General features: G+C 41.7%; 1 protein-coding gene and 1 long non-coding RNA gene across 10 annotated transcripts in view; one reads left to right on the forward strand and one right to left on the reverse strand.

Moving 5' to 3' along the window:
- The window catches only part of LOC143267252 (uncharacterized), a 67,339-nt gene extending 59,677 nt beyond the window's left edge, over positions 1 to 7,662 (reverse strand). The window contains exon 1 of the long non-coding RNA XR_013042202.1: positions 7,017 to 7,662. This is a non-coding gene — a long non-coding RNA (uncharacterized LOC143267252). The remainder of the gene's footprint in view (positions 1 to 7,016) is intronic.
- LOC143267245 (disks large homolog 5-like) overlaps positions 1 to 23,663 on the forward strand; it is a 164,193-nt gene that overhangs the window by 109,202 nt on the left and 31,328 nt on the right. The window contains exons 1-3 of one of the 9 annotated variants that reach the window (XM_076544310.1): positions 4,425 to 4,833; positions 4,991 to 5,577; positions 9,092 to 9,252. Coding sequence is in view for 2 of the 9 variants with exons in the window: in XM_076544307.1 (XP_076400422.1) it covers positions 23,134 to 23,181 (48 nt within the window). In the remaining 7 variants the exon portion in view is untranslated. Of the gene's footprint in view, positions 1 to 4,424; positions 4,834 to 4,990; positions 5,578 to 7,158; positions 7,760 to 9,091; positions 9,253 to 22,850; positions 23,182 to 23,663 lie in introns of those variants that run through there. The other 8 variants (XM_076544307.1, XM_076544314.1, XM_076544311.1 and 5 more) reach the window with 8 other exon arrangements.

The following is a 23,663-nucleotide window of genomic DNA, read 5'->3' on the forward strand; positions in this document are numbered from 1 at the left end:
ATCCTTTCTCAAACACTTTCTTCAGTCTCAGGGTGACCTGTACATTCTCTATGTCTTATCACAATGCAAGTTCACTTGTGTTCATCCACCAAAGGGGCATCCAAGGAGCCACCACCCACTCCAACCAGCCTCACAAAGAGGCAAGTGAAGAAGAAGGTGAAAAGTCTGACCATTCAGCCCCAGGTGATGACAGCCCAACGGAATTATCTGAGAGATCGCCTCATCTGAGTATCTGAAGGATCCTTGGACAACAGGTATTTACTGTTTCATAATACATGGTTACTGTCTTGATTTCACAATTTCACCCTTAGTTCAAATGTCTAAAATATTGGCTTCTGGGAGGCTTGGTGCTCCTTCAGGGTGTCCCCTTGTCCAACACAATTTCTCTAAATGCTTCCCTGAAGCAAAACCTGACACATGGGCAGGAGTGAGATGGGGACATAGACTGTTCTACTTCCTCCAAATGAAAACCAGAGCCTGTGGCCTGAATCACATAACTCAGGAATTGAGGCAGTAGTGTGTGAGTTCCCAGCATGAAATTGGAGAGATCCTGTCAAGTGGTGGCTAGTGTGAGAATGCTATAATTTGTATTACTTGCCTGGCAAGACATTGTGTGCTAGATGATCCTAGTAGCAGCTGCAGAGGCATGGTCCCACATCTTATTATGTGGCAGCAAGGCCTGGTACTGATGTTTGTTGCTCTTGGTCCTCTCTGAGATGATACAACTGTATGCATGAATTTGGCATCTCACTGACAACATTCTATCCCCTTCCCTCTCTCAGTCTCTCTTTTTCTTTCTCTTCTATCTCTCTATCTCTCTGATTCTCTGTCTTTCTGTCTCTCTCTCTCTCTCATCCTTCTATCTTGTCTATGTGTTTGTGTGTTTGTGCATATGTGTCCCTCTTCACCATACAATCAGGGGTCTGTGGTTGACCATGAAGAGTTGCTTATCTCAGTATCTAGATGTGCTCTCTATTGTGGACTAAGCCCCATTTTGGGCAGCATAGCACTTTGCCAGTCTGTTTATCTTGCTGCCAATGAGGAATGCCCTGGGGGAATTTATGAAGCTATCATGATATTGCATCCCATCCTCAGAAATGCTCATGATGTGATTTTTAGCCTCCATGTCAATATAGGCACTCTGGAATGAGAATCTCTTATTTGAAAACAGAAGAAACATCACAATTTCTAGTGGGTCATGACCCGTGATAGACTGTGGGAACTCCATAGCAAGCTAGTGGCATGACTCCTGAGGGAGCTCATTCAGTCCCAGCTGTATTCTTCTTAACACCCTGCCCTTGCTGGCTTGTGGCCAGAAGTGCAAGTGTAAGAAGCAGCTGGAGGTCCATAGGAGCTCGAGTACATAGGAGCCAGGAAGGGGCATCTCATGGGTTGAAATAGTACAGAACACACCCTACACTCATGTGCTATGTGACCTGTATTCATTGAATTCTTTGCTTCTGGGTCCAGACTCTACCACAGGCCAAATCCTTTCTGTGAAAAGCTCAAGATGGAACATCAGTAGGTCATGGCAGACCTGCAGAATTTCAAGAATGAGAATATGGAGGCCTCACAGAATCTCAGTGATTTGATCAAGGAGAAAGTCTTCCTTTAGTAAGTGCTCATCTTGGCAGGGCCCCCAACTGTTGTACGATGTCCAATTCTCATTTTCTTTGTCTCTGGACTGCAGGGTCTGCAGATCTGCTTCTAGTTTTTCTGCTTCTTAGCCAGCAGCATTAAAGTAGATTTGGACTTATGCCTCTTTACTCAGTTTTGCTAAGGGTTAGAGAAACTGTTAGCTCCTACAGCACCATATTGTCATACTCAGTAGCCTCTGGATCAGTGATTATCAACATTCCTAATGCTGTGCCACTTTAATACATTGCTTCATTGTTCTGATGGCCTCAAACCATAAAATTATTTTGTAGCAACTTTGTAAGTGTAATTTTGCTACTGTTATGAATTTTAATCTAAATGTCTTCATAGGACATCTAATATGTGTCCCTTGTGAAAGGTTCCTTAGATCCCAAAGGGTTCACACACACATATGAGAACCTCTGGTTAGGTAGAAGAGCAATTGGCCTCACGAGAGGGTTGTCAGGCAGGGAATGACTGTTATGGGATCTATGCACCCTTCGGGTCTCCCACTTCCTCAAGTGTACTTGTACATTACCTGCTGGTGTTTCTTCATGACAGGTGACTAGGACAAGTGGGGTACTCTTCTTGTTTTTGGAAGTGCATGGCTTTCTGTTATTTTAGGGGGGTTTCATAAATAGTTTGATTCTTGCAGGAAATAGCTCTTCTCTGCTTTTTGTCTTGAGAGCCACTCTCATTACTGTTGAAGGTGCTTGTTTACATCATCATGTGAACCTCGGGTAAGGATGGGTTGCTGAGACATGGAGTCGGGGGTGACCAGTGGAGGCTGGCAAAGTCTTACTATTTTGAGTGTGTTTCCAATGATCTGCAGAGCCGGCTCCTGATGGAGCAGGCTCAGTTGAAAAAGAAGTTAGACATGCTGAGGCAGGAGAAGGAGAACTTACTGGAAGACTGGGTCCTGCTGAAGTACCACTTGGGTGATTTGCAAGTGCTCAGTAAGGATCAAGAGGATACCAGTGCCCTCCAGAACCAGCAACATCAGATAGGACAGGCAGCTGGGTCACAGTTAGGTCAGCACCATTTACTTATGTAACCTTACCAAGTCTACCCATCCAGACACCTGTGCTCTATCTTATCACTTTCCTCCTCCATCCACCCATCCATCCACCCACTTCATGACATAAAATTGTTCATTATGTGTCTGTGCATTAGTATTTCTGTGAAGTGAGTCTCCTCAGAGAATCTTGGTCATTGGCATGCAATCCATGATACTCTTCTTGAACTGGTAGTCAAAGGGGAGAAACAGATCAATCACTCATCACACAGCTACATGTCATTATGATGGGAGGATTTCTGTACACAGACTTGAGTTCAAGAGTAAAAAATTCTCTAACCACCTCCACACACACTGACTAAGCAGAGTATGCTCCCCTAGGCCATTTTAGTTCCCAGGGATGGAAAGCCGAGTTTGGGGACTTTTCCTAAAGGCTGGTGTGCTTATTCTAAAGAGAACTGTCCTCTATCACTTTGTTGTTTTTGTCTCACTCTTTTTCTCAATCTATCTCTGTGGTGAGTATGTGTGTGTGTGTGTGTGTGTGTGTGTGTGTGTGTGTGTGTGTGTGTGTGTGTGTGTGTGTAAAATAGAGGCACATTTGAGTGCAGTGCGTATTTCATGTGGATGACATCTAGAGGAGACCACTGGGTTTCTCTCTTTGTCAGTCTCTGTCTTATGAACTTGAAACAGGCTTTCTCATGTTCCTATGAAATTGAAATTTGGTGAGACTGACTTAATAGCAAGCTCTTGGGATCCTCTGTGTGTGCTTGCACTTGTGTGAGAATGTATTGTCTATACTATACTCAACCCTCCACTAAGGACACAATCTTGAAATGAACAGGAGCAGCAAAGAATGGAAGAGAGACTCCAGAGCTTGCTGAAGCGGAGGGAGCTGGTCACACAGCAAAAACACTGGGCAATAAAGCTGCAGCATCATTTGACTGTCTCCCAGATGAGGTATGAACCCAGGCTGAAGTTGGGGTATAGAGCCAACTGGGTCCCCTGTACCAGAGCTCTCTGTGCTTCGTGGGCTTTTGCTTATCAGTAAGACTCCTTGCTCCAAGCAGGGGTAGACCAACATAGAACTCAGAGTATTATGCTGGTCCTATCAACAAGAACTTCTGTCCAGCAAACAATATGTTTGATACTCCCTGGGTCTATACTCGTGTCCCATCCCTCCCTTCTGATCTCTCTGGTATTTTCTCAGCAGGCTTTCCTTGAACTCAAAGATCTGCCTGCTTATGCCTTCAAAGTGATGGGATTTAAAGTTATGTCTCACCATATCTGAAATTACATATTTATTCAGGAATAACACCTGTAGGGATGAGATTCACATCATTGTCACTATTTGATGTCACACTGGCTCCCTTCATTGTCTGAGCATTACCCATGTAAAGTGTACTGGGGATATAACAAGTTTAGTCATTGGCAGGATGAACTCAGGCAGATGTCTCTGCTGAGAATTATTCAGAACCTTCGTAGAATGTTGTGGAACAGACTTCTCAGGGAGTAACAGGATATAGTTTTCCAGCTGTAGACCTAAGGATAACACAGCTGGTTTTGTTTATTCCCAGAGTTCATAAAGTTGCAATGTTCTCAGACACATGAATCAAGAAATGCTGCTCTAGCATGACAGGCTCTATTTTGCAGGAGAGCTGATTTTTCCACATGACCTTATTCAGTTGTCTAGTTTGCAAAGTTGTATTAAGTCTCTATATAAAAATGAGGTGGTGAATGAAAAACTCATCATGAACATTCTGTGTATCTCAACTATGTTGTTATGTATGACTTTAATATGCTATTCCTTTTGTTTAAATGATGTCCCTAGACTGTAGGAAAAAGGCCTGTTCTCATAGAGCACAGAACATACATTACTCATATAAACATCTGATACTTATGGGCAGAAAAGAATTCAAGGTCCAGCTATTCTGTGACACTTATCTCTTAGGGATACAAACAATGACTGCTGCCAAAGTTCAGTGTTGACTGTTCAGCACAACTGAGTTTCTGTGATGTCAGATTGGCAGGTCACATGGCAGACCCCACCAGGACGCGGCCCTAACTGCCTTCCTCATCCAGGTCAGAAAAACTCCTACATGAGCTGGAACAGTCCACAGCTCAGGATGAGAGCCTCCTGCCCACAGAGCTGCTGCTACAGCAGGAGCACTAAGTGTCATCAGCAAGTGAGCCACCATGACATCCCTTCTCCAGCAACATGGCATTTGTGGGGTGGAATTCTTCCTTGATTCTGGTTTTCTATGTGTGAATAGGCCCTGAATTTATCTAATCAGTGACCCAGCAAATTTGTTTTAGATCTGATTGCCTTTTCTTCTCTGACAGCATCCTTTACAAGAACTGAGGAGGTTGAAGGAAGCCATACTCAACCAGAAAGCCCGACATTCTCCACTCTACAGTCAAGGCCTCCTCAGAACAAGACACATACTTCTAGCTGTAGAATCACAAAGAGGAAAATATCAACCACCTTGCAAGTGGTCCATCCATAATCTAATTCATGTGTCTCTCTAGTTATGGAGTAAGGAAACCATCAGGAAGACGCTTGAGATAAAAAAAAAAAAACACCAAGAATTATGCAGTAAAAGCTGACATTTACCAGCAAGTATTCCCAGTGAGGGCCACAACAACGTAGAGAGAGAATATGTTTCAATTCACAGTTGCTCTGAAAGTTTATTGTTATGAACTTTTGTTAGCCTACTGAGTCCCCAGCTCTTCATATGTGGATGGAGATTTGTCAGTGGAAACTGTGTTGATGTCCTGCTGCTACCCAGAGAGACCACACAAAGGGAGTATCATATTCTCACTCCTGTCCAGTGCTGGAGCTACTCAATTTCATGCACATGTGATGGTGAAGAGAATTGTTCTGAGAGATGTTTTAGGAAGGATGTCACCATGAGCTTTTATGTCTTTTGGTAAGAGATGCTCCCTGTGTCATTTTTGCTCTTGAATGGGCACACAGACACATGTTGGCAGACAGAATCATACAGTGGCCAACATGGCATAAGATCAAGTTTGACAAGGGCTTAACCTAAAAGCCCCAGAGTGGCATGACTGCACTTGTCTTGAAGAGACCATGATGCCAGTTATGGTTGTCTTCTAACTTGTGTCCAAATCCAACCACAGGGTATAGTGGTATTTGGACACTAGGATAGTGCCACTAAATCTGCAAGAAGAGAATGCTTCTTAGTGTAAATAGTTTTGTTTTGCTGTTGTGTTTGTTTCAATTCAGGTTTTGATATTCTTTGTTTTGTTTGGTGTTTGATACTTTTTGGTTCTTTTGTTCTTTCTATGATTTTATATTTGGCTAAGGCTATACACTGGATATACTAAATGCCCCCTTTAAAGCCCCTATTGAGTCGAATTTCTGTAATTTCATAAATAAAAAAGCAATTTCCAACTCTTCATTCTTAAAGTAGCTTTAGTAGTCAGATGTGTATTACACTCCTATAACCTTAGAACTCAACAGGCAGAGATGGATCTCTGCAAGTACCAAGAGGCTTAGGGTTGCAAACAGGGATGGTGTCTTGGGTGTGAATCACATGGCCTACAACATGAACATCCATTTCATGATGGAAAAAGATCCATATTCAACATATGACTCCACATGATTAGCTATTCCAAAAAAAACAGACTAGATACACACATGTTCATGTTCATGACATGATAATTCACATCTTATTTTTTTGAAATATACCTGTGTTTTCTAATGCATCTCAAGAAATGAGAACATTTCTTATAGGAGTTTAAAAAAATGAGGAAACTCATAGTTTTCTGCCTCTTAGAGGCAGTGTATTAGGAGAGAGACTGTCCACTTTCTGGCAGCTCTGAGTGCCCTGAGCTGTCGGTGAGGAAGGGGTGGTGAATCTGATGACTAAGTTTTGTCCTGCATGACTTTTCCATCAATGTGAGGATATGAAGCATCCATAAAGTACTTGGACACCCCACACACTGCCTGTGTGCCTGTGGATAGTACCAGTTTTCCTCTGGCTCTGACAAAAGAGGACTGAAGACTCCCAAGCCAAGTCACATCATGGGCAACAGTGAATAATCCCAATGAGACTGTCTTGTGGGTCACCTTGTGCAGGGAGGCAGAGGAAACCAGGTGACCTCTGAGACACACTACCTATAGAGAGTTGGTAGAACTGATAGCCACTGTAGCTGAAGTTTTCCTGTGTCCCGGCCTGCTGGCAGTCAGGACAAATCTCTCCCACTCATGTCCTCCAAGTAAACATACAAAGACTTATATTACTTATAAATGTATGGTTGTGGCAGGCTTTCTGCTATCTGTTCTTATATTTTATATTAACCCATTTCTATAAATCTATACCTTGCCACGTGGCTCTTGACTTACTGGTATCTTAACATCTCCTTCTCATCCTGGTATCTGGCAGCGTCTGTCTGCCGCAGCCTTCAACTTCCCAGAATTTGCCTCTCTGCTTGTCTTGCCTATCATACTTCCTGCCTGGCTACTGGCCAATCAACATTTTACTTATCAATCAATCATATCAATATATTCACAGCACAGAGAACATCCCACAGCAAGCCACAGAGGGCCACTTGTCTGGGCTTTTAGATCCTGCTAGGGCAGTCTCTCATCTTCCAGTCACTTTCTAAACATCCTTCTTATTGATTAGAGATCTTAAGGAAGGGAAGAGCCATTCCCTGGGCTGTTTTTGAAAAGTTAGTCTTCAACTCCCTACAGATAAGTAATGAAAAGGTTCTAATGAGGCAGAGAGAGCTCTCTGGCTTTGTAAGGAAGAGGTACTGAATGACATCCCCTGTGTCTCTGAGAATAATCCTAGAAAGGACAACTACTGGCTAATTGGGGAAGAGCTCAGTAGCACATAGGTTAGGACTGTTGGCAGTGACCCTAACGGTAACTTCCCTGAACATTCTATTGTACCCTGGAGAGCCCTGAGCAGCCTCTTTATGTCACCACTGTTGAGGCAACACCAACTGCCATTTAGGGCATTTGTACAGTGCCTCTGGGATTCACAAAGACATTTTGGTAAGACTGAGAAAGCTACTTGGGAAAGAGAATGGACATCCTGGAGAAGAGAGAGAAGCAGAAGGAAGCTGGTTATCTGTCTCAGGGTAAACATCAAGAACTAAATATTCCAGGGGAAGGTGCAGTCAGTTTTGTGCAGGGGATGGGGAGCTCCCTGGAGGAGGTAGGCCTTGAGCTGGGCCTTTCAAGAATGGGACTCAGCAGCTGGGAGACTCTGGGAAACAATGGGCCTATCCTGCTTCTCTGGGTTCCTAAATAGCAGACACAGAGAGGGATTTCTGATGTTTGTTTGGCAGAGATCCAGGAATTATCAAGTCTGCAGTTACTGTGCTGGGGGAGCTCCTTAATTTCATTCAGATTGGAAACAGGGCATCAAGAGGCACAGGATGATAGATCAGGGATCCCTGTCAGGATAAGGTGCTGCTGAAATTCAGCATCAGTGGATTCCTTTATGTTCCATGGGTATCTGATGCTATTGACAGGTAGATTAACTCCCCTGGCATTCACCAAGCTCCCAGCCATTCAATTGCTCTTGGTCCTACACACAGGTGGTCAAGGCTTGGTGGTGCTAAGCACTATGAACTCCAGGACTTAACTTACATCATATCAGATATGAGCTGGTGTTGTCCTCCAAACCAGAATTGCTGGACTAGCTTATGACTTCCAGAGCCCATGGGATTGCAGTGGGTATGGAGGCACATATCTAGACATTGTGGTGGGGGACAGGGATATGACTTATGTGCCCCAGCTTGAGGATAGATGCCCTGTTCTTCCAGGACTCCACAGATTCCAAACATTCCCTCTTTCTCAGGCCTCTACTTGCGACTTAGTATAAATATTACAGCTTTAAGGGGAATGGCTTCCCCAACAGAAGTGTTACAGCTCAACCCCAGCAGGAAAGGTTTCCCCAGTGTAAACGTAACAGCTCTGTTCTGGTAGGGGGAGGTTTACCAATGCAAGTGTTACAGCTCTACTCTGAAAGGTATCCTGGCAATCAGGAGACAAGAAATACCACAAAGTTACACCACACAACATGCCTCACACAATATATTTATTGGGAGAGAAAACCCCAAGAGGGTGACTCCTCTGCTTGTGTGAGAAGCCACAAGTATTTGAGGAGAAGGCAGGCTATATAGGGAGATTCTTGAGAGTGGGGAACTTTCCAGTTTGGCCTGGGGTTGGTGGGACTTTTGTGGACTGATCTTGGGGCAAGTTCAGAGATTGGTAGGATTCTTTTTCCTGACCCTGGTCATGGCCTTGGGAACAAGTCTGGGTCAGAAGGTTCTTTCCTTAACCTGGTCTTAAGGGTTTCGTGGTTAAGTTCTTTCCATGGCCCTTTTACCCTACACTTAGCCTTATCTCTCCTGGCCCTGTGCCATCCAACTATACAATTACACTTGTGTTTTATCTACCTCCAGGGACTACTGGAAAGGCATCATCCCAACTCTCCCCTCACTTAGCAGGATCTGGGGATGAACAAGGTGGAAAAACTAACCATTCAGCTACAGAAGAAGCCCTGTTAGAGGAATGAACTACTTGGAATCCTGGACCATAATACAAACAATGATTTGAAAAGCAGGTAGTTGTTATGCCTAATTCTCTGCTGACTGTCTTGAAACCACTGTGTCAAGTCCAAGATTTCTCAGAGAAAGGATGAAATCCATGGTGTCCTCATGCCCAAACTAATTTTTTAAAGTGCATCTGAGAGGCAGAACTTGATGCCTGGGTAGGGGTGAGATGGGGACACAGGCTGTTCTGCTTCATTCAAATGAAAAGCAGAGCCTGTGGCCTGAATCACAGTATAGAAGCAGTAGTGTTTATGTTTGCTCATTATGTATTTCAAGATGTCTTGACAGGTGTTGGCGTGTGGGAAGTACAGGGAGCTGTTAATTTGCGGTGAATCTTTAAACTTAACTAGCAGGTGATTGTGTGCTGATTGCTCTTGGTAGAGTGTCTCATAGTAGGGATAGTGGTTGTTAGGATAATAAAGGGGGAATTATAGAAGTGATTGAAAAAGATAGAGGACACATCAGAGGGTAACATGGTCAAAGTCATACTCAGAATGCAATGACAGTCAACAGTATTTGGATTGTGTGTTCTTAGACATAAGGGTGATAAGCACACAGCAGTTCTGTCCAGGTAAGTGTGCCTCACAGCTGATGAGTCAGTGAAGAATAGGTTGCCTGAGACATCCGTGAAGACTGACAGGCCTGCAACAAGACAGTTTTTAGTAAGAATTTGTAATTTAGTTCTCAGGCTTGGGCAGTGGGTGAAGGGAGTAAGGAGCTTGTGTCGAGGCTTATTGCTTATGTGCAAGAATTTTGGTATTCTGCTGATAATTCTAACTTTACACCATGGGGATCCAATAAGATACAGAGTGTTATTCCATTTTTTTGTATCTGTTGAGGTTTGCCTTGTTACTGAGTATGTATTCAGTTTTAGAGAAGATTCCATGAGGTGCTGAGAAGGTTTATTCTTTAGTGTATGGGTGACATGTTCTATAGATGTCTGTTAAGTCCATTTGAGTCATAACAACTGTTAGTTCCCTTCTTTCTCTGTGTAGTTTCTGTCTGGCAGACCTGTCTATTGGTGATAATGGGGTGTTAAAGTCTTCCACTATAAGTGTGTGGGGTTTGATATGTGATAGAAGCTTTAGTAATGTTTCTTTTACAAATATTGTTGCCCTTGTATTTGGGGCATAAATGTTCAGAATTGAGACTTCATCTTGATGGATTTTTCCTGTGATGAATATGAAATGTCCTTCTCTATCTGTTTTGATTAATTTTAGTTTAAAATCTATTTTGTTAGAGATTAGAATAGCAAAACCACCTTGTTTCTAAGGTCCGTATGATTGGAAAATTTTTTCCCAACCCTTTAGTCTGAGGTAATATCTGTCTTTGAAGTTTAGGTGTGCTTCTTGTATGTAGCAGAAGGAGGGATCCTGTTTTTACATCTATTCTGTTAGCCTGTGTCTTTTTATACGTGAATTATATGAAGAGATATTAACGACCAGTGATTGTTTTTCCTGACATTTTTGGTTTTGGTGGTGGTGGTGTGTATGTGTTTCCCTTCTTTGAGTTTTGCAGGTATGAGATTATCTACTGCCTGTGTTTCCGTGGGTGCAGCCTACTTCCTTGAGTTGGAGTTTTCCTTCTAGTACTTTCCGTAGGGCTTAATTTGTGGAAAGGTATTATTTAAATCTGATTTTTTCATGGAATATATTGTTTTCTCTATCTATAGTGACTGAAATTTTTTCTTGGTATAGTAGTCTGGGCTAGCATCCATGGTCTCTTAGTGTCTGCAAAATAATGTCTGTCCAGGACCTTCTGGCTTTCAGGGTCTCCATTGAGATAGTGGATGTAATTCTGATAGGTCTGCCTTTATGTGTTACTTGGTCCTTTTCCTTTGAAGCTCTTAATATTCTTTCTTTATTCTGTATATTTGGTGTTTTGATTATTAGTTATGAGGGGACCTTTTTTGGTTCAGTCTATTTGGTGTTCTGTAAGCTTCTTGTATCTTCATAGGCATGCCCTTCTTTATGTAGGGAATATTTTCTATAATTTTTTTGAATATATTTTCTGTTCCTTTGAACTGAAATTCTTCTCCTTTTATCCCTAATATTCTTAGGTTTGGTCTTCTCATGGTATCCCAGATTCTGTGGATGTTTTATGTTAAGAATTTATTGGAATTGACAATTTCTTGACCAATGAATCTATGTCCTCTATCATATCTACAATGCCTGAGATTCTTTATTCCATCTCTTGTATTGTTTGTTATGTTTGCAGCTGTATTTCCTGTTCATTTACCCAGATTTTCAATTTCCAGAATTTCCTTGCTTTGTTACCTGTATTTCAATTTTCAAGTCTTGAACCACTTCCTTCACTTATTTGATTGTTTTTTTAAGGAATTTATTCATTTATTTTCCATTTTTTTTGTTTCTTTTTCTCCATTTATTTAAGAGAACTTTTCATTTCCTCTTTAAGGGCACAGATGCTGGGAGAATGTCAAAACAACAAGCTGAGGTTATTCAGGAAGAGGCAAGCCTTATATACCCTCCACCCTTCCCTGGGGAGGGTCCCTGAAGAATATGCACCTGCTGGTGTGACATAGTTGCCTCTCATTGGTCCAGGTCATCTCCAGGTCATGTTTCAACTGCTGTTGCTAAGGCCCTTAGGCACACTCAGATTGGCTCTCATTATCTTTTTTTTACTGGTTTGGGCCAGCTGGCACTCAAGCCTGTTAGGGATGAGTCATCCCACCCTGCTCTTCTTCCAGTTGGTGAGGGTGGTGCTTGTGCTCTAGGTGTTGCTGACTTTGAGGGGGATGATTGGCCAGGGATAGGATGATGGACTCAGTAGGCTTGGGTGTGAGTGGGTCTTGGAGGTTACAGGGTCCAATGTGTGGCATCTGTGGTGGCAAGGCTTGGCTGCAGGACTCTTCCTTGCTGGCCCACTGCTGGGGTAAGATGGGAGTGGGGCATGGGATGTGTTCCAGGGCCTAAGGCCTAGGGAATGGGGCAGTTCACCTGGGAGACCAGTCACTCACCTCTGCCTCCAAAAGGTGCAGGTGCTGCTGGTGCTGCTAGGGGCTCCTGATTTTGCAGGGGATGGTTGGCCAGGGAGAGGATTGAACTCACAGGAACTGCACCAGGATAAACACCTCTCTCCTTAGGCCAGTGGTTCTCAGTCTTTTTAACACTGTAGCCTTTATACAGTTCCTCATGACATGGTGACCCCTCCCCAACTATAAAATTATTTCATTGCTACCTCATAACTGTAATTTTGATGCTGTTATGAATTGTAATGAAAATATCTGATATACAGGATGCCTGACACTTGACCCATGTGAAAGTGTCCTTGCACCCCCCAAAGGGGTCATGGCCCAAAAATTGAGAACCTCTCCCTTAAGTCATGCTTTCTGGATTTGCATAACAATTTTATAAAATAGGATAAAATATTGTAGACAGAAGTCAAATCAGGTAATTTACTATAGTAAACCAGCATATCATTTTACCTCTTAAGTCTTTATAGAGAAGCTTAAATAATAGTTAACATCAAGTTTATACACAGTAGTAGCATCTGCTATCAGAAAGCTAATGTACACTTAGCTACCTAGTATAATTCATATAAAAGATGATGTAGAGTTAAGTATTTGTTATGAGTACAGATCAAGGTCATCTTTTAACTTTAATTGAAAATGTCAGGTCAGTGAGATCAGAGTCAGTCAGTTACCTAAGCAAAATACATCCATGGCAAGAACAGCCTCAGATGGCAAACATAGCTTACAGCTTTCTATAAACAAGCCCAGTTCCCTATAGTATTCATTCCAAAAGCTATTATCAAATATCTATTCTTGAGTAATCATGAAACTATTAAAAACAATTTCAAATATTAGAGGAAGCATTTGCTCACCTTAGTGAAGAGACTTTCATGGCTTAAGGGCAATAATGTGACAAGAGGCAGAATAATGGATTCAAGTTATATTGTGTGGCAAATGGCACTGTAAATATTTACTTAAGATCTTCCTTACTCATGTAGACAAAGGCTGAATGTCAGTACCACCCTTTCAGTTCACAAAGCACTTAGACTACCAACTTCCTAACACTCCCCTGTAAGTCCTGTTTGAAGCAGTGTGGCCTCCTTTTGGATGCTGCTTCTGATTTTAGTCAAGGATGAATCAATCCATTGGCGTGTATACTAATTTCCACATATACAATTTTACATCACTTTACTGACACAATACTAATTTCATTAGATAGACAACACAGATTGTTTATACTTTGCCTTGTCTTGGTTACTATATGCATATGCTGTGCCTAAAACTAAGAATATTAATATTATGATACTATTATCACTTTTATCCCTGAGAACCAAAAATTCAAAATTCAAAGCTCTGGCATGAACCCCAAGTGTCAATGTGAACACAAAGTGATTTTATCTTCTTTATATATAGAAAAATCTCAAATGTAATAGCATTGTAAGACTTTAAAATGTTCATGTCCAAATGTCAGATTTCAATTATGTCCATTATAAGTTTAAATATTTGAGTAATTTTATTGTTTGTCTTGTCAATTTTGAGTAAGTTCACCAACTGCAATTACAGGGACTTCTCATAAAACAGCACAGCATCCAGCCTAAATGTACCCTTGTTATATGGACTTGAGTTATACCAGCAGTATGATCCCTATCCCCATTCAGCTGCCAGTGCTCAGGATATACAATGAACATGTTAGACTTCATAGATAGAGCATGCAGTCACAAAACCTAAACCATGAGGAACTACATACCAAATAGTCAGAGCTCCTCCACACCGCAGAAAACTGTCAAGGACAAAGGAGACAGAAAGGAAATGTGTGGGTTCTGAGTATTATGACAACAAAAACAGTAAACTTCAAGAACAAGAAAGTGACTTGGGATTTAGAGTTTGATGACAATAAAGACAGTTATGTGTGGTGATATATTATGTACCCTAATAAAATTTGCCTGAAGTTCAGAGAACAGAACAAGACACTAGATTAAAAAGCAAGGCCAGGCAGTGGAGAGACATACCTTTAATCCTAGCACTCGGGAGGGAGATCCTTCGGGATCTCTGTGAGTTCAAAGTCACCTTGGACTACATGAGATTGATTCAGTCTATGAGAGAAACAGCCAGACAGTACTAGCACACACCTTACCTTTAATGCCAGTACTTGGGAATCACACACCTTTAATCCCAGCGCTAGGAAGGAAGTAATATGGCTGGGCAGAGAAAGATATATAAGGCATGAGGAGACAGGAACTAGCCTTTTTCAGCTAGAGGCTTTTCAGATGGAGAGCCTTTCAAGCTGAGGACTCAAAGGCTTTCAGTCAGAGGATTCTTGGAGATAGGATCTCGCCTGCCATTTGGTCTGAGGATTCAGTAGCAGATTTGGGCAAAGATATTAGGTGACTATAAGACTCAGCAAAGTGGTTGCTACTGATGCGAGAAAGAACATTGCCATGGGGCACCTGAGGGGCTTCTGAGGGACCAGAAAGTTCTCTGTTAAATCTGCCTGTTGACCCGGGCAGTGGTGGCACACGCCTTTAATCCCAGCACTCGGGAGGCAGAGGCTTGCAGATCTCTGTGAATTCGAGGCCAGCCTGGTCTCCAAAGTGAGTTCCAGGAAAGGCACAAAGCTACACAGAGAAACCCTGTCTCGAAAAAACAAAAATAAAAACAAACAAACAAACAAATAAATAAATAAATCTGCCTGTTGATTGTGAGACATCCATTTATCATGAGTCACTTAATACTGCATTTGTTTTGGGTGTTTTACGAGTTTGCTTTTAAAATACAGCAAGGCCTGGGGTTGGGGGATACGGCTTAATTGAGAAAGAAACTGTATAATTCTGATGAGTTCAACACCAGCATTCACTTAAAAAGTCAGAACAGTGGCACACACCTGTGATTACATACCTCTCAGAGGTATGTAGGGCAGAAATTGGAAATTGCCTGGAAGCTGGAAGGCCAGCTGGATTAGAGGACACAGTACATTCCAGAAACAAGAGAGACCTGCCTCAACACAGTATAAGGGGAGATCCAAATCCTGAACGATGTCCTCTGACATGCACAGTGTCCTAGTCAGGGTTCTGTTGTTACAATGAAGAACCATGATTAAAGCAAATTCAGGAAGAAAGCGTTTATCTGACTTACACTTCCACATCACTGTTCCTCACTGAAGGAAGTCAGAACCAGAACTCAAACAGGACAGGATCCTGGAGGCTGGAGCTGATGCAGAGCCCATGGATGGTGCTGCTTACTGGCTCACTCACCACAGCTTGTTCACCCTACTTTCTTTTCTTTTTTTTAACTGAGGATCGAACCCAGCACCTTGCACTTGTAAGCAAGCGCTCTACCACTGAGCTAAATACCCAAAGTCACTCTACTTTCTTAAACAGCCCAGGACCAACAGACCAGGGGTGACCCCACTCAAAATAGGGTGGGTCCTCCCATGTTAATAAATACTTAGGAAAATGCTCTAAGGCATTCCTACATCCTGATCATATGGAAAAATTTTAGAAATATGGCTTCCTCCTCTTCGAACCCTAGCTTTTATCAGGTTGTCATAAAATTGGACCTTACAATATATAAGCTGTGGGATGTGAGTGCCCACCTTCACACACACACACACACACACACACACACACACACACACACACACACACAAAGACATACAGTGTTCTAATTTGCTTTTCTAAATCTTGAAATGGAAAATGTGAATAATAAATCGCCCACGTCCATGGAACTTAATAATCTGACATAACTGTTCTATTGTGGGCCAAAGGATACTAATTTAAAGTGGAAAAAGAAGGAAAATCTGGAGATAATTTTAAAGAGGGAAAATTAGGGAAGCATACCATATTAGAGAAACATGTCATATCTGACTAACAAAATACCATAATAGTGTTACATAAGCAATGGGTATGGTTGTCAGAGTAGATATTGCAACAGATTGCAGTGTCCAGAAACTTTGTACAGTGGAGAAAAAAAAAGAATACAAGCTGGCAGGAGAAGGATGGACCGTCAGAGCATGTCCTGAAAATATGGCAAGTTCTAGATAAATTTCTATTGTTATAATAAAAGTTAAAAAAATCCCATTTAAAAATTGATGAATTTTTTCACCTCACAGGTTCCAGTCTATCATCAAGGTAAACCTAGGCAAGATCTCAAGACAGGGGCTCAAAACCAGAGGAGCACTGCTCACTAGTCGCCTCAGCTACCTTTTCTCTATGGCCCAGGCTCACTTGCCTAAGGATGGCACTACCTACAGAGGGCTGAGCTCTCCTCCATCAATTAGCAATCAAGAACATGCCCAAGAAGCATGCCTGCAAGCCAGTCTTTTGGTGTCAATTCCTCAACTATGTCTCAAGTAGACAGCTGAGAATAGCCATAACAGCAAGGCAGAAAGCAGAAAACATAAACTTCAGCTTACTGCAAAGAAAATTGACCCTCCATGAATAGGGTTCTATGTCCAAAGTGAAATTTCAATTGTAGGAAGAGTAATTTAATACAATTTATGGAGGAAAAACAAAGCAATGTTTAAAATAATGAGCGAAAATAAGCCCAAGCCACAAAGGAAAAGTTGGTAAATTTGACAATTGAAGCCCCTTCTGGAGGCTGCAGGGTGGACATGGGGAGGGGCTGTTGGCTGACAGCACCTTTGACCACCCTTCCAGTGTTTTGGTGGAGGAGTTCCCATCAGAAACCCTACTCCTTACTACAGAGACCAGGACCCAAATACAAGCTTGAGTCAGCAACTGCATGACAATAATGAGGTCAATAAAAGTCATCATAACCATAGGATCTACAGCTGACTCAGATGTACCTTTTGATTATTATCACTCCTTCCTTTCACTCTCTAAGGGAGCCATTTGTTCATGAATATTAGTGAAGAAGGGAATACTACTGTGATGACTATTCTTAGTTCTCAGCATGAATACATCCGGTATTAACTAATACCAAAATAAATAGGGCACACCTATGGGAGATTTCTGCTTAATTTGAAGTAGGAAGATCTACTTTCAGGCTGAATCTTTGAGGTAGGAAGTCACACTTTTAATTCAGATCTTAAACCCAGATGTAGTCTGGACCACTCCTGCTAGAAGCCTGCTGGAAGATATGGAGGAAGTACACTTTTACTCTTTCTCTGCTTGATCTCTCCTTGTTAGCACATCTTGTTAGCATTAGAGCTCTAATTCTATAAGATTCCAGCATATATTGCATACCAGTAGAGACATCCAGTCTGTGGACGAAGCATCTACTGGATTATTGGACTTTCCATCATAGCCAGCCATCATTGTATTGGCTGAACCACAGCCTGAAAGTCATTCTAAAAGAATCTGCTTTCTAGATATAGAGATATTGAGTTTATAACTTCTGTTATTCTAGAGAGCCCTGACTAATACACCAAACAAGTAGAGAAGACATTCTAGAGTAGTTTATGTCTCAGCTATGTCACAAATTCCCAGTGGCCACCTTCCCTTAACCATTCTTCGGGTGATGTTTGGCGTCAGCCTTCTTGGATTCTATAACATCTCAGTAATGACAGTAAAATAGCAAATGTCCCAAAACTCTCAAATGCAATGCAGAGTAATATAATTAAATGAGTGTATCAGATGGAAAGGTTCTAGGGTAAGTGAGAAATAGAAGCTTTAAGAATAGAAAGGCTTAGCTATTGTGGTCCATGACATCGCACCCCCACCCACATGAAGATCAGAGGACAATTTCTCAGAGGTTTGTTCTCTCCTTCAATCATGTGAGTCCTAGGGAAGGAACTCAGGCCTGCAGGCCTAGCAGCAGTTACCTTTGCCCACTGAACCATCTCTCCTGCTGATCACATCATCCATGGAATTGATGGGGTTTGTATCTATATTGATGTTGTGTGTGTATATATGCCTTTTATTCATAAGGAGTAGATTATTTTTATGCTTGATTGACAACACCAGTCTGGGACCCCACAGGATTACTTCCTCCACACATTAACTCTCTGATTCACTGTCAGTCTCAGAAGGCAAATCTGGTCCAGGGGAGCTTCCCAAAAATAAAGCACTATCTGGAAGAAACCCTTCCTCAGTACACAATGAGATCATCTGTGGTTAAAGAGCACCATCAACCATCCCTCTCCTTTCCTAGCCTTGTAGAGACATGCTCCTCATGACTGGCATGTCACTCTGGCTGGTCTGAAGCTTACTCCCAACACTTACCTGGTGCATCAAGAGGCACCCTTAAACATACCTCAACCGCCAGGAGTGTCGTCTTAATTCTGCATTTCATCAGATGGCCCTAATCTGCATTGTCATCCAGGATGAGGTATGAGAGACCTGCTCTAAGCCTGACAATAAGTGATGCTGGAGCAGGATCTTGAACCCACCAGCGCCTTGCATGAATGCCTGGCGTCCTAAGACAATTACAATGCTTACAAAATATGCTTGTCCCTACTGGTCTCTTGAAATTTCTCTCCTTGCTTGCGGGTGATTCAGTCAAACTAATACAGCATACATAACTAAAAGGACGAATGTCAAGTCCAGGATCTGGAGAGAAGACTCCTCCATTTTGAGTAGTTTCTCTCCCAAAGAACAAACAGAACAGCTAAAAAGCCTCTTTAACTCCAGGTTCATTTGGAATCTGATGCCTTCTTCTGGCCACTTGTGGAATTACATGCACATGGTGTATAGCCCTGCAGCAGGAAAAACACCCATAGATATAAATAAAAAAATAAATTTTCATAAAGTTCTCTGACATTTTAGATGAAATTTGGCAGTCCAAGAAGTGCACCAACGGCTCCAAAGTACCCCTCATGTTCTAGAAACAATGCACCCAGGAGGAATTGATCCAGAGACTGTATTCATTATTTGTCACTGGGAACCAAAGGATAAAAGAGTAACACTATTTGTGTTGATTTTAAATGTCAGAACAGTGAGCTCATGAGTTTGCTGCCTGGAAAGACCTCTGTAATGACAAGTATTCCTCATTGATTGTCCCCTGTGTGTATATATAGCCAGCGTTCTATCTTATATGCAATGCAGCCTCTTGATTGTTGAACTTTCCTCAAAAAAAATGATTTATTATTTATTTCATGCAGCCAGCATTGTAGTACTGTATATTCAAACACAAATCTTCAAATCTCAGAAATGTTTGCTTATGCAAAATAATTAATACTAAATATTTGTTGAGTCTGTTTTATGTATATTTGGTTACTAGTGAAGAGGAAGTAACATACTCTGTATCATAATTATTGTACTGGCAATCAAAGATGATCATTTTCTGTGACTTTATAAATGTTAAGGCAACGTTAATATTAACTATGGTAGGCGTTTTATAACATATCCTCTTCAACATTATGAACACAGAATGACCTCTCCCCATGAGTACAGTTTTCTCTCAGTTGATGAGTTGAAATACTGTATTTAAACATGAACCTGACTTTTTCTTTTGAATCCCTGAAATTTTTTGCACTTATCTGGTGACGTTAAGTTTTCTTTATTTCATGCATCAATCAGTATATGTGTTTAGATGTTTACTGTTTTAAAATGGGGGCATAATCACATGCTTTGGAATCTGCCTAAGTCCTCAGACTATTCAGATGGAATTTGGTTAGACTGAGTGACAGTCTGTCCTTTCCCAACTATGTTTATCTCAGACTCAAACATACACATTTCTCCCTTCTCATTAAGACAACTATGAAAGCTGATTTTTATCCTGCTATAAACAGCAAAGGGCAGAATCAGATGTTGTCCAAAAGGGTATTTTGAAACTGTGTGACTCTGAGGTAGTATTGCTGTGTTACAAGTGGATCAGTATTTATGTTTTTGGTCATAAAAGCATTGCAGATCCAAAATTTGTCTTTGCTTCTGCCTTGGAATTTATTCTTGTTTTTGAATTCCTGAATTTATAATGTTAAATCTCTCAGATTTTACATTTGCAGTAACATTTTAGAGGCCAGTAGTGTGTCATAAAGTTGAATCTGTAAGGGAAATGGACCTGTATTAATTACTAATATTTCTGGAAATAACCTTAAAGAGGTTAGAGATTGTCTACACTTCAAATAGTATTTCAGTGTGGTTTCTGAGACCCTAGTGTTCTGTAGTAAGAAGTTTCCACCAGACTGTCAGGAGGTACTTGATAAGACAGATCTCCATGTAGTTGTCAGATTTTATATGCAGGTATTTAAAATTCAGTTTTCTTCACCTAAAGATATGAACATACAAATAGTATTTGGGGAGTGTTTGAAGATAGTATTTGCCCAGTAGACTGCTTGGAACTTTGAAATCAGCCCACTCAGACATTGAAGTCTACCATGATGTCTTTGTTGTCAGTGTTTGCCAGAGCAGTGACCAGTTCCAGCTAGAATGCCACTGCTTCCTTTATTATAAAGGTTTGGACTCAAGGGTTTATGCAGATAATAAAATAATTAAATGATAGAAACTGCAGATTTTCTACCTGTGGAAATTCTATACATCAGCAACTATAGGTTTAGAGCCGTCTTTAAGAAGAGGTTGAATAGTGTTCATATTCACTTGATCACTATGCTTTGGGTAATGTGGAACTAACATTTTGTCATTTGGAACTGAGATTGCCTACTAAGATCCATGTAACATGAACCAACTAGCTCATCTATTTACCTTTTTCCAAGTGTAATCTATAATTATGAATTAATAAGAACACAGAATCATGATTGATAAAGGCTGCCAAGATTCTAATCTGCTTTACATTGCTCTTGAGAAATTCCCTGTAAGCATACTGTCATAAATAGGTTTGATTCTAATATCAATCAGCCTAATTGAAGGTCTGTGTTTTGGTATTGGGGGTTTTGTTTGTTTGTTTGTTGGTTGGTTTTTTGTTGTTGTTGTTTGGTTTGGGTTTTTTTCTTTTGTCTTTTGTGGGTTTTTTTTGGGGGGGGGTGGTTTCGAGACAGGGTTCTCTGTGTAACTAACAGTCCTGGCTGTCCTGGAACTCTCACTACATAAACCAGGCTGGCCTCGAACTCAGATATGCTGCCTGCCTCTGCCTCCTGGAGTACTGGGATTTGTGCACACTACCGCCCGGCTAAGGTCTGTGTTCTTAAACAGTGCCATTTAATAGAACTAAAATGTAAACCATGTTTAACTGTATATTTTCTAGTAAACACATTAAAAACTAATAAGAAATAGATGAAAAAAATAAATCTTTTTTAAAAAATTGCACAAATTCCTAGATAAAGCCAAAAGCACCAAAAACAAAAACAAAAATAAAAAACAAAACAAAACAAAAAACTGTCCCAACATGCCTTGGAATTCATTCTGTCTGCAGTCTTCCTATCACTGATGCTATATTCCAAGGAAACCATGCCCAGATATCTCTGGGTTTCCTAATTTCTTTTTTTTAAAACATTTTATTATTCACTGATAGTTTCACATCTTGCATCCCGATCTATCTGTACCCCTTATCCATTCCTTAACACATTAGCTCTGCCTTTGAGACTTCCCCCCAAACAAAACAAAATTTAAAAGAAAAACTGAAAATCCAAAATTAAAAACAAATGAACAAAAGTATTGGCAAGGAATTTTGTGTGACCCAATGAGTCACAGACTATACCCTTTAGTCCATACATCTTTTTTTTATAAGTATTGCAGGCTTCTCTGGCTTCTCTAACTATAGATGATGGACCTTCACTTGTGCTCTTCTTGGATATCCTATTGATGCCATGTGTCACAGAGATCCAGAAGCTTTGGCTATTCAAAATTGGGCCCTTTACATGCTCCATCAGTCCATGGATAAAGACGATGTTAGGGTTGGATAATTCATAGCCATGGTTCTGGCTGGGCGTACCTGGGATAGTCAGGCTGCCAGATTTCCTTCATCTTCTCCACCCCAGCAAGCTCTCCAACACTGCCCCACCTAGCTCACCCCATGCAATGGGCAGAATGGAGACAGGACAATTATCCTGTTCTCACGCACTCAAATCTGACTTACCCACACTCAGAGTAAAGGCACAGCTCTAGTGTTTTGCGGAGGTAATATACCAGGCCCACAAACCCAATTGTTGCAATTGGTGAGAGGCTGACCCACCTCTTTTGTTCTCATGCCCCAGAGTCCCACTCTCCCACCAGCTACAGGTGGCATTTGCTCTGGTGAGGCAGGCATCTTTCCCTTACCCTTGCCAACACAAGGAAGAAGTAGGTAGACTATGCTCTTCTGCTCTCACAAACTCAGAGCCAGCTCACTGACACCACAACCAACAGGATCAGCTCTACTGTGCTGCTCAGTCCAGGTGCAGAACCCACTCTCCTCAGTACTGCAGTGGGTGAGGGGCAGGTCCAGTTTTCACTAATGCCAACCCTGGCTGCAACAGGGCCATGGATCCAGACATGCCCCTCAGTTACAGCCCTGGCCCTGATGTCATTATGGTCCTAGCGGGCAACACAGGCTTCTAAGACACATATGTCAAAGATGACTCAGATGTCTTCTGTAAAACCTTTCTCAGGATCAGTCACTTCAGGCCAGGCTGTGAAACTCAAGAATAACCACTCATTTTACATATGGAGGAAAAAAATGTCTAACACAGGGAATGATGGACTGTGGAGATCTCTTTGGTGCATTATCTTCAGCAACAATTGTGAATGACATGGTGTCAGCTCCAACACTCAACTGGAGAATGAAATATGATGCTTTTAGATGAGTTCTGTCTGGAAAAACTTGATATCAACAATCTTTCTGGACACATTTCACACCACAAAGAGAGGGCTGAGGACTCAGTCAGCTTGCCAAAGCCATAGATTTTAAACTGTCAGGAAATGTCTTGTTCACCACATCTCTTCCCTCCATGTTGTACTACTCCTCAGAGGGGCCATTTGCTGTTGAATGTCAGGGTTCTCAGTAATTCTTGGCTCAGGTATTATGTATCTCAAGCTCATTTTTGATGCTTTCTTTTCTTTAGGAGTACTAAGATAACAGACCCAAAGATATGATTGTGGGTGGATCACCTGGAAGACAGCTGGTATTTTCCTCACTGGTGAGTTCACAGCTCTAAAGGAGTGTCTTCTGAGGAAGAGGCCTTGATTGGAGAGTATAGAATATCATGGGTTCAAGGTATCTGTGGCTTCTTTGGCCTCCTCAGTTCTCCCAAGATCTGCTATATGAGAAGCAAAGGCAATCACAACAAGAAGAAGCCAGGCTGGGTCACATGGCAGAAAAAAATCAAGGCCTATTCACACTGGAAGCCAAGGTCAAGAGCCCCCAGTCTCCCACCAATGCCATGTTTGCTGTGGTTGGGATGCAATGGTGGCTCACTTGCCTGTGATACTTTGTGCTCCTGCTGCAGCAGCTCTGTCTGCAGGAGGCTCTCATCCTGGGCTATGGCCTGTTCAAACTCAGACGGGAGTTGTTCTGATCTAGAGGAGGAAGGCAGTTACGGAACAGGCCTGGTGGGAACTTATGTCAGTTATTTGAGCCTGAACCAGCTCTAGTTTGCTGGACAATACAGCGTGACCTTTC

The sequence above is a fragment of the Peromyscus maniculatus genome, chromosome 9 (assembly GCF_049852395.1).
Source record: "Peromyscus maniculatus bairdii isolate BWxNUB_F1_BW_parent chromosome 9, HU_Pman_BW_mat_3.1, whole genome shotgun sequence".
Classification (NCBI taxonomy): Eukaryota; Metazoa; Chordata; class Mammalia; order Rodentia; family Cricetidae; genus Peromyscus; species Peromyscus maniculatus.